The following is a 19,610-nucleotide window of genomic DNA, read 5'->3' as shown; positions in this document are numbered from 1 at the left end:
AGTGTTTTTTTTTTGTTTTGTTTTTTTTTTGGGTTTTTTTTTTTTTTTTTTTTTTTTTTTTACATTTAGGCAAAATGCAGTAACTGTCTTACTGTCTTACGTGTGTTTACTTGCCCTTTTTAAAAAAGTTTGAGTTTAGGTTTATATCAATAAAAAGATAAATGTTTAAAATAATAAAATAAAATGGGCACGTTGTGTTGGATATGTGACGTCACCCATGGCCACGCCCTTTTCCCCACAGACTGCCTTTTCCTCAGTGTAGAGAGAAAGATGGCGCCTACTCACGTCCTGAGATGCTGTCAACGAGGTTTAGCATGGATACCTGTAATATTTATCGCTCTGGTCGTTTGCTGGTCGTATTATGCTTATGTAGTGCAGCTATGTATATGTAAGTACACGTTCTTTGCTTTTTATAAGCCGCTTTCGCCGCTGTTTTTATTCCGCTTCCTCCCAAACAGCATTCGCTGACCAGCAGGAAGTAACATTAAATGGACTGCAGCTCAACAATGGTTAGGGGAAACCAATTCTAGATCCAGCTGATTAACTGTCCCCTCGCAGATTACTGACTAACTTAAGATACAGGAAATAACTTTCCCCGTCTGCCTTTAGCTGTGTATATGCTGTTGGTATCTCATTCGGATGCCTTTAGATTAGATGGAATAACAAGCAATATACTCTGTTGTGGGAAGTTGACTAACGTTATATCATTTAATAGCCTTTGTGCTACTTAATATTACAAAAAACACAGTAATCTATTCTTTCATCATTTGCTTTTTAATGGGCATGAAATAAAAAGACAACTAATCACTCCAAGTGAATTTAGAAATTGTGATTTTCATCTATAGTCCACTAATTGTAATTGTCTTTTATTTTGCAGTTACCATCTTAAATATCGGAGAAAAAAGTAAGTGTCTAGATATTTGTCTCTCCAATTCCACCAGGCCAATGACATATGCTTTGTAGAGTTAGCTAAACGGGGGGGAAAAAAAAGTTGGCACGGAAATGGACTGTCAGTAAATGCTGATGGAAGTCTGCTTGGATCAGAACATTTCACGCTGTTCTTGCTTCCCCCTTTCATCAATTTATTATTCAGATGTACAGCCCATGTCTTGACAGCAGTTTTCCTCATTAACTCTTTGAGGTTTGCTGCCCCATGTTTGTTAATGCCATACCTTTTACTGTTTTGGTCCAGTTGTCTACTTGATCTTCTTCCACCTCTCATTCATAATGTTTGTATGGTCTTATTGGAAGACCATCTTCACCAAACCTGCAAACCCCTCCAAAGAGGTAGAACTAACTCAGCCACTGTAAACTCTTCTTCTCTAGACTTGATCATAGCACCATTAAAATAATAATGTTTTTGTTTCTTTACCAGTTCTGCTTACCCAAGGTGGAAAAAGAGCGTTATGAAAAGGAGGAGCGTCCTGAATCTCAACAGGAGATTTTGTGGCGTGTGGCATCAACTCTGCCTCTTTACACGCGCACAGGAGCTGGAGGTAGGCTGAGGGGTGGTGGTTGGCCAGTTTTATTGTATTTTAAGCTATTCCTGTCAGTGAGAATGGAAATATAATGCCACATTTTGTCCTGATGTAGTCGTAACATAAGAATGCTGTGATTAGTCCAGGGCTTTTTTTTTACATGTAGATATAAACTAGTTTTTAGTAAATTCCTCTGCAAAGTTGTTATTGCCTGAACTCCTGTGAGTTTGGGATGTGTTCAGTTAGAGTCAGTTGGTCAGATCACATGGTCAGATCATAGAGACTGTAGAGAATAGTGTTCAGTTGTTGCACATCGCCCCCTTTTAGTCAACTTATACATGGGGCCTTCATTAATAAAAATCTTATCTGGTAATTGTTGTGGAATTTTGCATCCCCTGCAAAGTCCAGTTTTATTATTATTGACATTTCTCACTATGGCGTTATCCAACTGTTAGAGAATTTGCTTTCTATAACATTATCAGCTTCCTTGGTCTACAGTCTCTAAACTGTCCTTCTTAGCTCATATTTAAACTTCCTTGTGTGGAAGCATAGTCAGACTAAAATAGCCAACACTAATGCACAATGTTGAGTATTCAAGTTCACCGGGTCCCAGACTGATGGTAAATAAACGTCTTCTGCCCCAGACATTCAAACCTCACTTGGACAACACTTGTTGTTATTGCCTGCCAATAACATTTTAACAGTTTGTTGATCTTTTGAGTCCAGGGTTGTATTTGCTTTGTCATAGATCCAAATACTTCATTGTACTTTTACTTAATTTACTTCAGTCATGTTTAGTGGGTTGATGTGTGCTTTATTGTAATAAATCTTTTTTTCTGATCTTACAATGCAGCCATACGTTATTGTGATCGCTGTCAAGTTATCAAACCAGACAGATGTCATCATTGCTCCGCCTGCGACATGTAAGAATTCACTGTATTATAATAATACTGTAGAATAATTCTGTAGCTCAGTGATTCTGTAATTTATCAGCATTATTACATTGTTTTTTACTGTTTTTTTTTTTTTTTTTAGGTGTGTCTTAAAGATGGATCACCATTGTCCCTGGTACTAAGCTGTTCTGCAATCGTTGTTATGCTACTACATTCATTTTTGATACATCATCATCAAATTAATGCTGAGTAGAGATGCCAATCTGTTGTTTTTGTCACTAGGGTAAACAACTGTGTCGGCTTCTCCAACTACAAGTTTTTCATCCTCTTCTTGGCCTACTCGCTGGTGTACTGTCTGTTTATTGCTGCCACAGTCCTACAGTATTTCATAAAATTTTGGACAGTGAGTATAAACCTGCATGCTTCAAGTTAAACTACTAAAGTGTGTGAAGTAATGAATGTTGATGTAAATTTCAGTCCTGTGTCCTTAGAACATTGCAGACTGGGCACAATACTTGGTGCCTTCTCTACATTTCCCAACATGCCGCCCTCAACACTCACTCATTGTTTCACTCACTTGTTTTGGAGCTCACTGCATCTACTTATTTCTGGATTGCATGTAGTTATTGTTATTGTATTATTGTAGTTATATAACCCAAAACATGCTACATAGGTCTCTAAGAACAGTTGATAGTCAAGGTCAGTTAAATACAATCAATCAATGAATCTGCCCAGGGAGTACAGGTGGAGATTAGCACTGATACTACAACCTGATGTACAATGCATCTGTCCTGAAAAAAAGGTTAATGTAAAAATTGTGCGCTGTCCCTGTTTCAAATAAATAAAAAATTAATTTGCATATCAAACAAAAAATGCCACATATCTCCTTCATAAAATGGTTAGCAGTTTAGATGGCTGGTTTCACTGAACTTCTCCTATGGTACAATAAACTTGATAAAACTGCAAGTAATCATAGATAAGAATCTCAGAATATCCTGTATCCTTTGGTGTCCATTTAAAATGTCATGATTTGAAATAATGACATTTTCTCTACTTAAGTTAATATCTCATCATGATGCGGTGAAGGAAACAAACTGCCTGTTACATCTTAATTTCCTCACAGTTTATGTTCCTGTTGCCTCATAACATTGGTGTATTTCTCCACATGTTCATTTCCTGGTGGCCCTGACTCCTGACTCATGTTTACCTTCTGTCCACTCCCACCTGTTCTTTCCTGCTGTTGCTAACCAGTGTTGTTTCTATTTGTACTAAAGCTTTGTCGGAGGAAAGCGGCTGAGAATTGCCCAAAGGTAAACTCGAAAGCCGTAAGTGCGGCGGTCCATCGTGGATGGTTGTTTGTCATCATTTGCATGTTTCATAGTTGTAACTTTGATGATAGAGCACAATCTTCCATCGGAGTTTCCTGTTTTCATTCATTGTCTTCCTTCCTTTCACAAATATTAATCTTTTATCATTTTCTCTCCCTCTGCTCTTGTCTCTTCCCCAGAATGAGCTGCCAGACACAGCGACACATGCTAAATTCCACGTCTTATTTCTGTTTTTTGTGGCAGCCATGTTCTGCATTAGTATTTTGTCCCTCTTCAGCTACCATCTGTGGCTTGTGGGGAAGAACAGATCCACCATAGGTAAGTACTCCACACAAAACAGGAAATAAGCTTTTGTATACATTATTGATTTTTCTTCCTATTTTGTCTTCATTGCCATTCAGAGACTCTCACTCCGTTCTAAAATTTATGAAGACATTTTTCAAAAGGTTTATAAGTGTGAATGTTATGAAATAAATTTTATACCATTTTTCATGTGACAGAGGCATTTAGAGCCCCTGTCTTCAGGACAGGCTCTGATAAAAATGGCTTCTCTCTTGGTTTCCGAAAGAACATTGCTCAAGTCTTTGGGGACCAAAAAAAATACTGGTTGCTGCCTGTGTTCACTAGGTAAGTTCTTATAATGCATTCTATAGTATAATTCATGATCATGTTTGATCATGTTTAACAAGTGTCTTTGTCCTGTTTGTTTACAGTCAGGGAGATGGCCTGACATTCCCAACGAGGCTGGTGAATGTTGATGTAGAGCAAGCCACAGTCACCTTACACCCAGAGCCCAGTAAAATGTGATTAATGTTTGAATCAAAGATCTATATTGTGTTATGCTATCTATCTCTATGTTCTGCTAGTATTTACTCAAGGTGTCTTTATCGTGTTGCCAGTGTTACTGAGGTTCCTGCTAGTCCACTCAGCGATTCACAGAACCGGCTGTTGAGCGATGACCAGCACACTAACCATGTAGAAGACCATCTGTCCAATAACTCCCCCAAATCAGGTCTGAATCATTTTTATCAAGTCTAAACATCTGTTCTTATTACTATTGACTCTGCTTTTAATTGCTGTATGTTTGCATTGACAGCAGGAAGTGAAACCATTACAGTCACTATGGAGAGCGAGTCCTAACCAGGTATACATGAGGTCTGATTTCTTCAGCTTTCTGAAAACATAATGCCAACAGTTCATTTCACCCAGACTCTGCCCTGTGTGATTATGACAGTGATGTGTCCAGTTATTTCTGAGGTTTCATTGTCTTTTTCATCTCTGCCACAGGATGTAATCCTCCTTTGTCTGATGATGCCTTAACCGACCGTTAAACAGTTTAGGCTGTCGCCGTGGTAACAGTCTCCCAGCGCACCCAAAGCCCCTCGCCTCCTCCAGAGTAATTATGGGAAACGCATCTGTCCTGAAACCTCACACCCACCATCTTGTCACATTCGCTAAACATGTTTTTATTTCTCTAATTCTACTAAGAGCATATTATGGAAGCTATTTGTGCCAAAAGTTGATGCAGTGCACCCTTCTTATACTTTGCCTTCGACACAAGGCTGTTGAATTTTTTGTATTTTTTCCTCTTTGTTTTTTAAATATGTGAGAAAAATATGAGATGTTATTCCAGTCTAAAACCTACTCATTACTAAGGTTTGCCTCTGGACTTTAACACACTGGGTTTTGGATTGCAAATTGGATATCAGAGCACAAGATGGCGCTATTGCACTTTGTAGTTTATAATTACCATTACAGCAAGTGCTGCTCTTAGCCTACCCAACATTACAGGTACAATGAATGCTGGGTGTGATTTATTCTGTTTTCAACTCTTTATGTATGCGATTTTCTAATGAGAAAGAAAAAATAGTATCACATGCTGCTTGATACATATTTCACTTGGTGCAAAACATTTTTCCACATAGTTAATTAGTTAATTCTGTGCTTAACTCTATCAACTCATTTCGTCTCCACTGTCGGGTACATCAGCGTTCATCAGGTTACCAAGACACCAAAAAAGGGCTTCCCCAAAACTTTAGCCCTGAAGTGTTTACAGCATCCTCGCTTTGTCCTGCTGCCAAATATGTCATCAAACCAAATGGATAAGTAGTATGGATGCCATTTTTCTACAGGATGTCAGCCGCTGCTTTCACAGTGGATTATGATGTCCTTGCAGTATTGGTGTTGGCCAGCAGGTGGTGACATAACTTCAGCTGTTTCAGAGCGGTATGAGTGCTTTCAACGAGAATCTCTGGGCTCAAGTTACTTTTTGTTTCACTTAATTTCTACAAGAATCTGAAGCATTTTATATTACTATATAAATCATTTATAAAGTTCTAATTATTCTAATTGAACGGTGGTTTTTTGAACCCACATTTATTAGGTGGGTCTGAAGTGACTGTGTACTGTTAATACTTAACAGTTTTTGTCTGTGTTAAACATCTGGGATGTGGTTGAGCTCCTAAAGGTTCTGAAATGCCAAAACTAACCAAGTTTTCTAATTCCATTTTGGAAAGCCTTTTCCTCACAAATCATGATTTCTTCAAATGAGACTGAGCCTGATTCCTGATGTCTCTCTTCCTTCCCACTGATGTCGCTTGCCCTTTGACCTTCCCGATGTTTACAACTCTTTGTATTGTGTCGAGTGAGCCAGTGGTGTTAGCTGTTGTTTAATTGTTGTCACACTTGTGCAGAATGTACCTCAGTCTGAGACAGATTATAGCCTGCTTTTTATTTTGATTATTTTTTCTATTCTACACATTTTTATAACCAAAATGTATTATAATACTTTATAATGGCTGTTTTAAGTATATACAGTTTGTTTTATGAGAGCTCAGCTTCATTTATTTCATGTTCCAGGATACAGTATGTGATGGGATGGATTTTCCACCATATCACTTGAAGAACCTAATTTATATTGGACTCTAGCTAATCCATGGGTTTCAGAAAAAATGTCACGGTTGCCACAGCAGTTAACTACAACAAAAATGGTGCCCTATAAACGGTAGGCTGAAGCCCATGAGTAGCTAAAGTCTTTCTGTAGCCTCTTTGTTTTACAGTGGCCTCCTCTGTGGGCACCTTGCCTTTGAGACTAAAGTGTGTGTGTGTGTGTGTGTGTGTGTGTGCGTGTGTGTGTGTGTGTGTGTGTGTGCGTGTGTGTGTGTGTGTGTGTGTGGTTGTGTATTTTGTAAGGCTTATTTGTGTGTTTTTGTAATGATATGAGAGAAATTAATTTTATGCCATGAGATTTTTAATGTACCCAAAGCATGGCATTCAGATTATTACTACTTCTCCACAATGTTTAAGTTAAGTTGGCTTTATTATGCTCTGTCACAACTTAAAAAATAAGCCATATCCACTCAAAGAATTATTATTTTTTTATTCTTAAATGCAGTCAAATAACGCTGCCTAGACCTTACATTGTTGGTACTATGCCATATTGTTTTTATGCTTATGTTTGGAAATAATTGTTATTTTAATGTTTTTAATTTATACATCAACAATAAATGTCTTTTTTTTTTTCAATCATGAACCAAATGAATAATAATGTGTCACATTATTTGTTTGTGGTAAGATTTGTTTTGTGATGCCAAAGGTTTTCCTCATTGTCACAGATTGTTGTTACTTCATCATTAACCACAATCTCAGTCTCATGTCATGGTTAAACAAATAGCTGGCTGCTGTTGCAAGGCCAGAGGACCAACAAATTAGTGTTAAAAGGAAAAAGTAGAGCATATTAGATTCAATGGTTACTTGTAAAAAATAAAACAAATCAAATAGGGTAGGATAGCCTACCTAGAGCACTCTTACTGGATTTTGATAATGGTGTCCATATTAGCAACAAACAACAATATTAAGTTCTCTATGGGTTTTATTTCAATAGTCTTTTATTCTACTTTCTTTGAAAAATACGCAAAACATTGATTTACTTTTTGTTTTAAGTGTGATCAGTTGGTTACAAAGAAAAGCACATATCTAAGATTGGACAGACCATCAGTAGGCCTACTTATACATTCTAAAAAAAATGTTTTAAAAAAATCCAACCTACTTAAAATAATAACCTAGTGCTGGGTTATTTTGACCCAGCAGTTTTGGTTTTAACCCAATTTACTGTTGTACTGGTAACATGTGTTATATCTACACAATGCCAATAGGCCAATGCCTGAAGCACTGAGGTTTAAAACTTATTTTTGCTGATTTTGTCGGAACTTATTTTCAAATCTTTTTTTTTTTAATTTAGTAATTTACTTATTAACATACAAATAGACCATATATGCAAACAATATATACTATATTTAAAAAAACAGAAAGACATTCATATTCATAGTAAATAAATGAGGCGTTATAAGTAGGCCTAATAATAATATAATATTATATTATATTATTTTATTATAACTATTCTGTGACATTACACAGAATAGTTATAATGCTACTACACAGCATATCACACATGATCAGGGGTGTAGAAGGTGTGGTACGTGGGGGTACGCCATCCACCCACTTGGCGTAAAAAAAAACAAATATAAAAAATCCTACAATTTAAATGTCAAACTGGAGCAATTGGCAATGGTGACGACAACCTGCATAGGTTCATGATATTTGCAGTACTGTCCTATAGTGACCTGCCACATGAGGGACCAGGACTGGACCAGGACTGAGTAAAGGGATGGGCCCGGAGGTGCGCCTGCGAAGACCGTCGGGTGAGTATGAGCCAAAGGACCAGCGCAGCGAACCGCGCCCATGGAGCTAAACTCTGCCGCAGCCCGATCACGCTTTGTGGACACCCTGCGCCGGGCTCGGGGTTCTCTCTTTCTCTCTCTCAAGTACAAGATTAGTCTTGGTTCAGTCCTGTTTTTTTTGTTTTTTTTCTTTGGTTTAGAGTTAGACATAGACAAACTTTATTGGTCCACAAGAGAAATTATTGGGACACAGTAGCTCACACATCACAATATAATATAACAAAGAGGAAAAATTTAAATGGTAATAATAAATTCTAAATAAGTAGCAAAAAAGAGCAAGAGACTTGTGTCAAATAAGATATAATTATATAAATGTAAATGTAAATGTACAAGTAAAAATAAAATAGAAATATAAGTAATAAAATATAAAATCACAGCTTTATACAAGAGGTCACAGGAAGACAGTGCAACAATGATATGATGATTGACAGGACATATGGTTATCCATTAAAGAAGGGTGAACTGTTGTATAGTTGTAGGGAGTATTATCTGTTACATAAGGGTGAGTTGTTGTACAGTTGTATGGAGTATGGCATGAATGTAGTCCTGTATCTGTCATTGTTTGAGCAGAGCTGTAGAAGCCTGTTGGAGAATGAGCTCCTCTGCCTCTCTGGTGCAGTGGGTGAGCAGGCGTGTCCATGGTGGAGAGCAGTTTGTCCAGTGTCCTCCTGTCCCTCACTGTGACAAGTATCTCCAGCTCACAGCCAGTCACATGACCAGCTTTGCCAATCAGTTTGTAAATCCACCCAATGGCCCTGGTGCTGCTCCCTCAGCAGACCACAGCCAAGCACAGGGCGCTGGCCACCACAGACTGGTAGAGGATCTCCAGTAACTTGCTGCACACACTGAAAGACCAGAGCTTTCTCAGGTAGTAGAGTTTACTCATGCTCTTCTTGTAGACAGCATTACAATTGTCCCTCCGGTCCAGTCTGTCGTTCATCTGGATGCCAAGGTACCTGTAGCAGTCCACAATTTTCACCTCATGGCCCTGGATGGTGATGGACTTCACTAGTGTCCTATTTCTCCTGAAGTCAATCACCAGTTCCTTGGTCTTGTCAACATTCAGGAGCAGATGGTTTGCCTGAGACTACTCCATAAAGTTTGCAATTAGTGTCCTGTACAAAAGCTCCTGTCCTTCTGTGATTCTCCCCACCACTGCAGATTGATCAGAGAACTTCTGCAGGTGGCAGGACTCGGAGCTGTACTGGAAATCAGAGGTGTACAGAATAAACAGAAATGGAAACAGGACTGTACCCAGGGGGACTCCTACATTACTGACCACAGTATCAGACAGGGTGGTCCCCAGCCGCATGTACTGCAGCCTAATCCAGGAGACAATGGAGGAGCTGACACCCATCCTGAGCAGCTTCTCACTCATCAGAAAGGGCTTGATTGTATAAAAGGCACTGGAGAAATCTAAAAACAATATCTTCACAGAGCCCTTAACTCTTTCCCCTATAAAGACTACATTTGACGACCCTCCCTTGTTTCCTTAATGACGTCTTCTGACACTTCCGCTGTATCATTAAAGACGTGATTTGATGACCATTACAAATGGCTCAGTTTTTCACATGAAAACAGAGGCTGTGATAGGTGGGGACCACTGCAACCCATACATACTAATATATGTATGAGTTGTTCCAAGTAGGCGTCCACGGGGGAAAGAGTTAACACCATCCAGGTGTGAGTGAGCCCGCTGCAGAAGATAAATTATTGCATCTTCCACGCCTAAATGGCACTGATAGGCTAACAGTAGAGGATCCAGGGATGGTGCCACCAGGGGTCTGAGCTGAGCCAGAACAAATCTCTCCAACACTTTCATGATATGAGATGCCAAAGCAACTGGTCTGAAGTCATTGTGTCCAGATGGAATAGGCTTCTTGGGCACTGGCACAATGCAAGGTCTTCCATAGCACCGGTATCCTTTCAAGCTTCAGACTCAGTGTGAAGAGAAAGTGCACAATCCCAGTAAGATGTGCTGCACATGTACTCAGCACACGGGGATGACTTGGTCTGGTCCAGGAGACTTGCTTAGATGAACTCTCTCCAGCTGTCTTCTCACTTGGGCATGTGACGAAAACACTGGACTGGGTTCCTCTGTGGCATGGGGGTAGGTGGGTCTGACACATATGCAAAGCAAGTAATCAAGCAATGCCAATTATGATACCCAAGAGACTAACAGAGGAATGTTGATTGAGTTAATTACATGTCATTACGTTGTAATAAAAGCATTGTAAAGGTGCCCATGTTGAAATGGTTAAAAGGTCATGGATTTTCTTATTGAGAATGGTGTTTAAAATGTGCCATATTTTATTTGTTGTCATACTACTGAAAACTTTTCTTTGTTTATTTGACTTGTCACTTGTCACTGAGACAACGGTTTTACAACTGGGTTGTTTTTTTCTACTCAACTTTGGGTTGTATTTTACTTCTGTTTCTACCCAATACACGAGTTAAATGCTTGTAATGACCACCACAGAGCTATTTAAGTTTGTACTTTTCAACTTATAATGTCAGAAGTTTGAGCGCTTAGGTTTTTGTTTGTTTGTTTGTTTGTTTTATCTCAGATTCTGGAGCTTCAGCCTGAAGGAGATTCCTTAGTGAGAACAGAGAGAGAAATGGTCGTGTTTGATATATCTGGTGACACGTCTTTTACTTTCAATTAGCTATAATATGATCAATAAAATAATCAGCGTACGTTTATTCCGGTAGGCTGCTTCTAATGTCTTTTATACAAATACTGTAGGTGTAGAAGACTACGTTAACGTTGTGATGTAGACTAGGCCTTATGTTTTTAACCTATGCTTTCAGCTTGTCTAGCGCTATCCAAAAAGTTTAATAAAAAATAAATAAAAAAAAAAAAACAAAAAAACGGCCTATTCTATCACAGCATAGGGGGCACTATATCTGTAGAAGGATTGTTCTAAAGCAGAAGCCAAAGGCGCAACCAGATTTGGTGCAAATGCCTCACATGACGGTAGCTCTGCACTCGTTTCTATGGAGACGGTGGGCATGTGATGAGCGCCTCCTCGGTCGGCCTATGCACATATCTTCATATCGCCCTCTGCGTAATCATAATGCATGCGCCCCTCAAAGTTAACCAAACCCATAAAAAGCTGAAAAGCGCAGGGTTTGCCTTTACCATTAGGCAAGTTTCAGTATTTGAAGCAGTCTGTTGGACTTGGATCACTCAGGCCGTTCACCTTATTACGCACGACGAAGCGGAGGGCGGGTCTAGAGTTTGTGACAAGTGCCTGGTGGTCTCCCCGAGTATAAAGTCTACTTCTAAAAGTTTGGTCCGCTGCTTGGGAAAGGAGATCACTTCGGAAAAGTCTAGGCTGGGACAAAAAAGTTTGGAAGTTCGCCACAACAGCCATTACGATGGATAGATCCAACGTAACGATAGACCCGAGATGCACACAACCGCCTCCTTACGCCATCGAGATTATACTCAGTAAGTAGTACAGTTACACAAAATATTTACTCTTGAAGGCCTGTTCCTGGCTACTATGATGGTGTACTAATACACTGTGCCACTTTAATTTTTTTGTTCATGCTGTAGAAACAATGCAGACAATAATTTTGCTGTCACACAAAAACGAGAGAGAGAAGATCTACTTCGTCTACTTTTGCCTACCTTATTTTGTTTTTGTTTATTTTTCTCTTTTGGAGCCTTGTGCCTTTTGTTGCGTCCACTTCCCGTGTTTTATTTAGACTGCTACTGTTTTTGAACTGCTTTTGAATACAAGGTGACATGTGATGGGGGGTGGCAGTGGCTATAGTGCAAACAGTTTTTATGTCCTTAGGCAAGACATTTCACCCACCTTGCCTAGTATGATTGTGGGATGTGCGTGAGTATTGACGATGGTCGGAGTCATCAGTCTACTGCAGGGCAGTATAGTCAATAATCCAATATAAAGCATACTGGATGTTTTGAAGGGCACTGTTATGATTATTACTCCTTAAATTCAGGCAGGGTTCAGTTGATGGACTGAGCTACTGAGGAAGAAGAGAGACTGAAGCATAGAATAAAAACTATGATTTTGATTAATTTGATTGATTATTCTCAAATTATATATTTCAAATTTACTGCAAACTCATTCACAGCACTTCTTTACCATAAACCTTTAAGAGAGCAGTGTTTCACATTTACTGCAGCTATCTTTTCATACTGAAGTGTTAATGTAAAGCTTTGGGTAAATTTTTTAGGCAGATCGGCCAAAACTAAATATCGGCCTGTGCTGGCCAGCCAGGCCTTTTGGTGCATTGCACTGTCCAATCAGACTCCATCTGGGGTGTTCAGGTTATGTCATCATCCCTGTCCTTAGTTCTTGTCCTGTTTCGTTAGTTTGCTATTAGATAAGATTGTATCACGCATTTGTATTGACATCTATGAGTGTCACAGCTGTAATAGCCCTTATCTTCATCTTGGTACAAAAATTAACAAAAATTACAAAAAAAATTATCTATAGCACTGGTTATACAAAATAGTTAAGCATAGTTATTTATCCTAACAGGGGCAATGAGACAGAACTGGTCGGGAGGGTCAGGGCTGGTCTCTGTGGAGGAGGATGGGTTTAGGTGAAAGAAGATGTTCGCCAAGCTGACATCCGCTATGGACAACATCTTATTTCATTACTGTAATTAGATACTTTGATATTTAGATTGGAGGATTATAATAATATTTCTGCTATAAGACAACATCAAAATAAGTTAAATAAATTGGCTATATTAAATCGGTTTCCCACCATCTCTAAATGTAGACACACTGTCTTATTTTCATTTAGACAGTGGTACTAGTTTCTCTGAAGTACCAGTTTGTCCTTCTTGCCCCTCTTTCTGGTTGCACTGTTGGTCATTGAACTCATTTCTGTAAATATTAGGCAAGAGTGTGTTTATTCTTTTTAGAGGCAAATCAATCGCTGCAGGGTAGGCTATCACAAATGAGGTTTATCACTGGTGTCGAATTTATTTCAATGCTAACTGATGCTATTTCAGTGCTTGATGATGATTGTGTGTCTTTAGTATTGTGCAATAATTTGATCTATCAAGCTGGTGTAGCTTTTGTCCTTCCAATACTCACAGTGTTCCTTTACAGTGTTGTCCTGTATAACTTTCCACAGATGCAGAAAATGTTCTTTGTTCTTTGAAAATGTTTTAGCCTCCTCCTAAATGCAGGGTACATCATAAATCATTGGCTTAAGAGTATTTTTGACTGTCTTTACATGATTGTTTTAAGTTCAAAATTGTACTTTTTATGTAGTATTTCATAGCCATGTAACATAGACAGTGATTTAGATTTGATATAATCAATTGCCTAATCTTATTTCACACTTAAAAACACACAGCAATTAGGATAATTTTAGTAATTAATTGATTCAAAGTTAAAGTTAATGTGACATAAACAGCCAGATAAAAAAAAAACCCAAAAGAATCCATTAATAAAATCAGCCATTATAGCGCATTGTGTGAGGGTTTATAAAGATTAACATGGTGATATCAGCTCTGTCCTAAGGGCGTGGATTTCAGATGAGATCACTGTCGGGCTCAAGGACTTACTGTAACCTCTATACTGTTAGACCACTATTTTCATTTAACATTGTTACAACATTTTAATATGCTGATTACCTGTTATCATGTTCTTTCCTCATCAAAAACATTCTTGTAGTTGTGTTCTGTTTCATTTACACGTTTACACACACAAAAACATCATATTTCCACTCTGAGACAGAAAACACTCTGTTCCACCTTGTGAGGTCATGTGGTAATACAGGAAGTGCTCCAGTGTATTTTTAAACTCCATACTACAGTCATTTGGATAATTTACAAAACAGTAGTAGGATATATTTCATGTAGGTGGTCTGAAATATAGACGTGATTGCTGTGTTTTCTGTAGATCTGGACATCTTTGGCATCATGCTGTACTCGGTGCTCACTTTTATGGCTGTTGTGTCAATGCTGGTGTATCTGGAGGAGTGTGCATACATCTACAGGAAGGTCCCAGCTAATAAGAAGAGTATCATTATTTGGGTGAATGGAGCAGCACCTGTAAGAAACACAACATATTCATAAATAATAATGATGTCTTTGTTAGTTTTTTTTATTTTTTATTTTTCACATTGTCTTGTCTTCTCCAGGTGATTGGCACTATGTCCTGCCTGGGCATGTGGATCCCTAAAGCCACCATGTTTACGGACATGACCTCAGCATGGTGTGTTATTGCATTTCTTTCTCTCTTTTCTTCTCTCAGCTCAAATTATGTTTTTTTTTTTTTACTCTCTGGCCTTGTGAAATCATAAAGAAATTGGATCTCCAAACCATGTGGAGAGATTTAAACAAGTCCTTCCAACCCCATTACTTTGGGTCTGCATGATTTTGTGCAAAAAATATTAAATAAATACTAGTTTTTATTTATTACATCCTATTAAGTATTGTCTTTACATCTAGATCTTTATTTTATGTTATCTTCTAAAAGCAATAATCTTTCTTTTTTGATGTACAGTAAGATTTGAGCTGTAACCCAGACTTCATTCTGCAATTTATTTATTTGTTGAATCTAATGTCTTTAGTACAATATGATACATTTATAAAAGGGTTTAAAGGTAGTTTCAGTATTATCATTTACCGTGATTTTTTTTTTTTTCTTTTGCAATATATCTCTCTTCAAAATATGATAATGTGACGATCCTAATAACATTTCTGTGTATTTTCCAGCTATTTTGCCGTTGTGGTGTTCAAGTTTCTGACCTTGATGCTGGAGGAGGTTGGTGGAGATGAGGCCTTTCTAAAACGGGCAGGAAAATACAAATTGAGAATCAGTACTGGGCCCTGCTGCTGCTGCTGCCCCTGTCTGCCCCATGTGGCCATCACTAGGTATATTGTACCATTCATGCATGCTCAAAATGAACACGTTATCAGGGGATGTTTGTTTAGACTGGTCATTTTTGGGCTGTGGAATGGTATAGCGCTTCATGTAAATCCAACTGGTGCTTTATTACACTATAGGGACATTCACATTGCTCAAAGTAATGTTTAAAATTAAGTATTTTATTATTGTCTGAGCCCTGCTGAAAAGGCTCAAGTTTTATTTTTTAATATTTTTCATAGTCTGAGCAAACTAAAATATACAAATAAAAACAGCTACCAAAAACAACTGTTTCAGTTGTTTCTGCTTAACAAAATTCTGGATAAATCTGTATCACATTTCAAGCTTTATTAGACCTCAAAATCTGCATGAAATACTTTTACTTCTTACTCTTTAAGTACATTTTTATGCAGGTAATTTACAACTTTTACTGAAGTACATTTTTTTCATGTGATACTTTTACTTGAGTATTTTTCCTCTGTTATCTGTACTTTTTCTTAAGTAACAAAATTGAGTGTTTCTTCCACCACTGCGGATGTTTGATAATCCTAAATATAAAGTTATTTGGTGTAATAAGTCCATCATATGTTGTTATAGTTAACCAGTTACATTAAACAGCAGTGTATTATTGTTTCTGATTGACCTGGGACCTGGGAATTTGACCAACTTTGTTTGGATGTCCACTTTAAACTGTGTAAATATTGAAAAGTAGCCTTCAGTTGCCTCCATGCTAAATAAGCTCCCTTCCTCTTCATTACAATAGCTAACATGTGGTCCTAAAATGTCCAAGCAAAGGTTTAAGGCTTTGATGTTCTGTGTAAAGCTTGTGTAAAAATTGTCTCAATGCAATCCTTTAATGCAATGCTCTGTGGGTCATTCACCTTTTGTGTAGGCACCTGTGTGACAAAAAGCTCTCTCTTTTCTAAGCTGTCAATCATCTGCCTCTGTGGTTCTCAACATCTGTTTAATTATTTCTTTACTTCTGTTAAAGGTGCATGTGTAACTTTTCTGGTGGAGGGAAGCTGCCTGCTTCTCTCCATGGTGATGTTACTGCTTTACCCAGAATATTCCACAGCATATCATTAAACTCGTCTAGCTCCATGGAGACAAGCAGGTGATGCCACCACCAATTTACAGGTCAGATTCATGGAGAGCATGTTCACACTAAAAATGCATGGTCTTTGAGGTAATACAAATTATTGTTAAATGCCATACTGTGGAACATTCCAGTCAAAACAATAATATCTCATTGGAGACAATCGGGTTGCGAACTTTCCACCACAGAAGTTACATTGTGTACCTTTTAAGATAAAAGTAATGTATTTTATAGTTTGTAGAATAAAATGACACTGTCATGTTTTTATTAGAGTTTTAGACTTGGTCTAAGGCACTTTCTTTGTTTCGAAACACATCTGACTAGATTTATTATTTGTCAAAATCTTAACTGTTCCATACTATTCAAAGTGGTATTCAGGAAGTGAATTTTTAATTGTGCTAGTACTTGACTGGGAATGTTTTCTTTTGTCCAAGCTCATACAATATCTTAACAAAAGCATCATAATGAGGAAATGTCTTTTATAACCTGTTTTTTACTATCAACTTGAATTCTCCCCCCCCCCCAGGCGCACTCTTTTCCTGCTAAAGCTGGGGTCGTTTCAGTTTGCAGTCCTGAAAATTGCCTTAACCGTCCTTTCAATTGTGTTGTGGACGGATGGGACTTTTGATCTTGCTGATGTAAGTAGGTATCGTGGAAATACCATTGGACTGTTTTTCATTGTAATTCCCATAAGACGCAGTGTTGCTATTGTCTTGTATTGTTTATAATGAGTCATTTGTGTTGTGTAATCTCTAACACATATTTGAGTAATATGATCAAACCTACTTTCAGTTGACCATCTCTGGTGCTGCTATATGGATTAACCCTTTTGTGGGCGTACTGACCATCATTGCCCTCTGGCCCGTGTCAATCATGTTCATGCATCTGAGGACTACCCTGCGCACACTTAAGATTGTACCCAAGTATGCCATGTACCAGGTAATATCTATATATTTTTTTTTTACATCATACTGGTTACCATATTTGTTACACATGAACTCTCACACATTGTTATTCAAGTTTGACTTTCCTCAGTTGTATGGATTTTTATCATATTAGAGTAGGCTTGTTTAAGATGGAAAATCGTCTAAGAACATGTCACAAGTACAGACCTGGATTGTCCCTGAGTCAACTGTGCAGAGGATGTACAATTATAATAATAGTAAAGAATAGTCAGCCTTATGTGAAACTGGAAAGGAGAGATAGAATGAACGTAACATCTGAACCTTGTATTATGGAAAAAGAGAACTTATGTGCATGACTCATTATTAGTTATAGTTTCTGTATCATTTATTGAAATATTGTTAATAATTTTAATTTCATGGATTATGTGTAATTATACTAAATGTCAATACTCCTTTTGTCACATATTAACAGCATTAGGTTTTTAGACATAACCAGAAACATCTCTTCCCTTCTTCACCTTTCTGTGTGCAGCTTGTGCTGGTCCTAAGTCAGTTGCAGACAGCGATCATCAACATCTTGGCTTTAAATGGCACAATAGCTTGTGCTCCTCCCTACTCCTCTGCAGCTAGAGGATACAGTAAGTCTTTTAATCTTTTATTCTATGCTCTGTATTAATTTTTGTATCTCACTGTGACATACCAGGTCACTGGAGTTAGTAATAATTAATAGTAATAATTGCCACATTCACGTTTTTTATGTATTTGATTCAGTGTACAACATTGCCTACAATAGGGTGTTTTAATCTCTGAAATAATTTTGAAGTGAAGTTGAAATGAACATTTATGCACTTAAAGCAATTAGTATAGTTTTCTTTTCTTTCTTGTTTATTCCCTGGCAGTGATGAGTCAGCAGTTGCTGATCGTGGAGATGTTCATAATTACGTTGGTAACGCGGCTGTTGTACCGACGACAGTATGATCCGCTGCCCTCAGATGAGGAAGATGTCAATGAAAACTCCAAAATGATTACAGCCCTTCAGTCCTCCAGTGAGAGTTAGAGTTTGTGTGTGACTTTATGAATTCAGTGAATGAAATCTTCATGAAAGTTTTTGTCATGATTTTAAAAATCTGATGCAGCTTATTTCCCTCACAGGATATGCCCATATATATATATTTACCCTGAACAATCACATTTTATTTTTTATAATACATATAGACTACTTTTAATTACTAACATTTGGTCCACAAGGTGGCAGTAGAAAACAACCAAATGGTGCAGACGGGCTTATTGTGTTTTTTTGTGTTATTTTTTATATTGTAAAGGCAATGCATGCCAAAGTATTTAGGTTACACTTAATTTGGCACAGTTATGTGTTGAATACAGTTTAGGACATCAACACGAGAATATTTTCACTGTAAACATAAGCAGTGTTTAACTGACACTATTTCATCCAATCAGGTTGGGGGTGTGTTTTTTTTTACTTCCTAGATGAGCACCAATGAGCTTTGAGTATCAACCTGCTCAAGTGTGGTTGTTCCGCAGTTAGGGGCAGTTTGGTCAAGTTCGCCTGAATGCTGGAAGTAGCTATGTTTACAAACTACATATTGTACAAATTTTGAACCTTTGAAATTAAATTTAATTTTACTTTTGAAATCAACATTGCAACTGTTTAATTTTATTTTTGTGAGAATATAAGGCTTTCATATTAATTGTTTTGAATATCAAACCAAAAGCCTGATAATAATCAGGGGTTGGTTTAAACTTAATTGTTCTTACTCTTTATATTATTTTTGTTATAATGCAATATGAGCTTTAGTATTATTCTTTATAAGGTCTTTAAAGGTGTCTTGCGTAGCTTTTCTGGTGGATCCATATCCATCATGAATATTATTGCTTTGCATGAATGTTTCACAGTCTGGCATTCAACTTTTCTCCATGGAGACAAGCAGGTATTGCCATCAGGTCCAGTTTTGGGTGTGGGTGTGGTGACTCAAACCCACTCTATTAGACTGCATGTTTTTCAGTATGTTTTTGAGCAATAAAACACTTGTAATTGGATAATTATTTGACAGATAAGTTTAATGCCATACTATGGAACATTCCTAGCAACTCTAACTCAGGCAAAGTGATAATATGCAATAGTGTAACTTCTACCAGAAAAGTTGCACAGTGCCCCTTTAAGTAGGCTATTATTTTGTGTGTATTATGAAGTGTTACTGTATTCTCTGACTACCTGCAATATGCATAAATCCACTGTTACAGGGATGTCAGTGGGAGAACATGGCAAATGGAAGATGTGCAAATAC

At 37.7% G+C, this 19,610-nt stretch overlaps 2 protein-coding genes across 5 annotated transcripts; both read left to right on the top strand.

Annotated features, from left to right (window-relative positions):
• The first annotated feature begins 234 nt into the window (after positions 1–234).
• zdhhc20b (zinc finger DHHC-type palmitoyltransferase 20b) lies at positions 235–6,530 on the top strand. Of its 4 annotated transcripts, none has more exons than XM_055150785.1 (13): positions 235–388; positions 878–904; positions 1,193–1,287; positions 1,376–1,496; positions 2,332–2,401; positions 2,514–2,546; positions 2,654–2,774; positions 3,879–4,017; positions 4,200–4,326; positions 4,413–4,502; positions 4,599–4,711; positions 4,799–4,854; positions 4,987–6,530. In XM_055150785.1, the coding sequence occupies exons 1-12, from the start codon at positions 271–273 to the stop codon at positions 4,837–4,839; spliced, it is 1,095 nt and encodes a 364-aa protein (XP_055006760.1). In that variant the 5' UTR covers positions 235–270; the 3' UTR covers positions 4,840–4,854; positions 4,987–6,530. The 4 variants fall into 4 exon arrangements, with proteins under 4 accessions (XP_055006760.1, XP_020781308.1, XP_055006758.1 ...); XM_020925649.2 differs by having other exon boundaries at positions 4,796–4,843; XM_055150783.1 differs by having other exon boundaries at positions 4,796–4,854.
• Positions 6,531–11,655: 5,125 nt separating this feature from the next.
• Positions 11,656–19,598, top strand: slc51a (solute carrier family 51 subunit alpha). Its single transcript, XM_020925691.2, has 8 exons — positions 11,656–11,892; positions 14,335–14,486; positions 14,576–14,649; positions 15,153–15,311; positions 16,926–17,037; positions 17,192–17,338; positions 17,837–17,942; positions 18,204–19,598. Exons 1-8 carry the CDS (start codon positions 11,820–11,822, stop codon positions 18,359–18,361), a joined length of 981 nt encoding a protein of 326 aa, XP_020781350.1. The 5' UTR covers positions 11,656–11,819; the 3' UTR covers positions 18,362–19,598.
• Positions 19,599–19,610: the final 12 nt, after the last annotated feature.

This window comes from Boleophthalmus pectinirostris, unplaced genomic scaffold (assembly GCF_026225935.1).
Source record: "Boleophthalmus pectinirostris isolate CB_2022bp ecotype Guang Dong unplaced genomic scaffold, ASM2622593v1 HiC_scaffold_15, whole genome shotgun sequence".
Classification (NCBI taxonomy): domain Eukaryota; kingdom Metazoa; phylum Chordata; class Actinopteri; order Gobiiformes; family Gobiidae; genus Boleophthalmus; species Boleophthalmus pectinirostris.
Note: the sequence above shows the minus strand (reverse complement) of the source record. Positions and strands in the feature narration are given on the sequence as shown.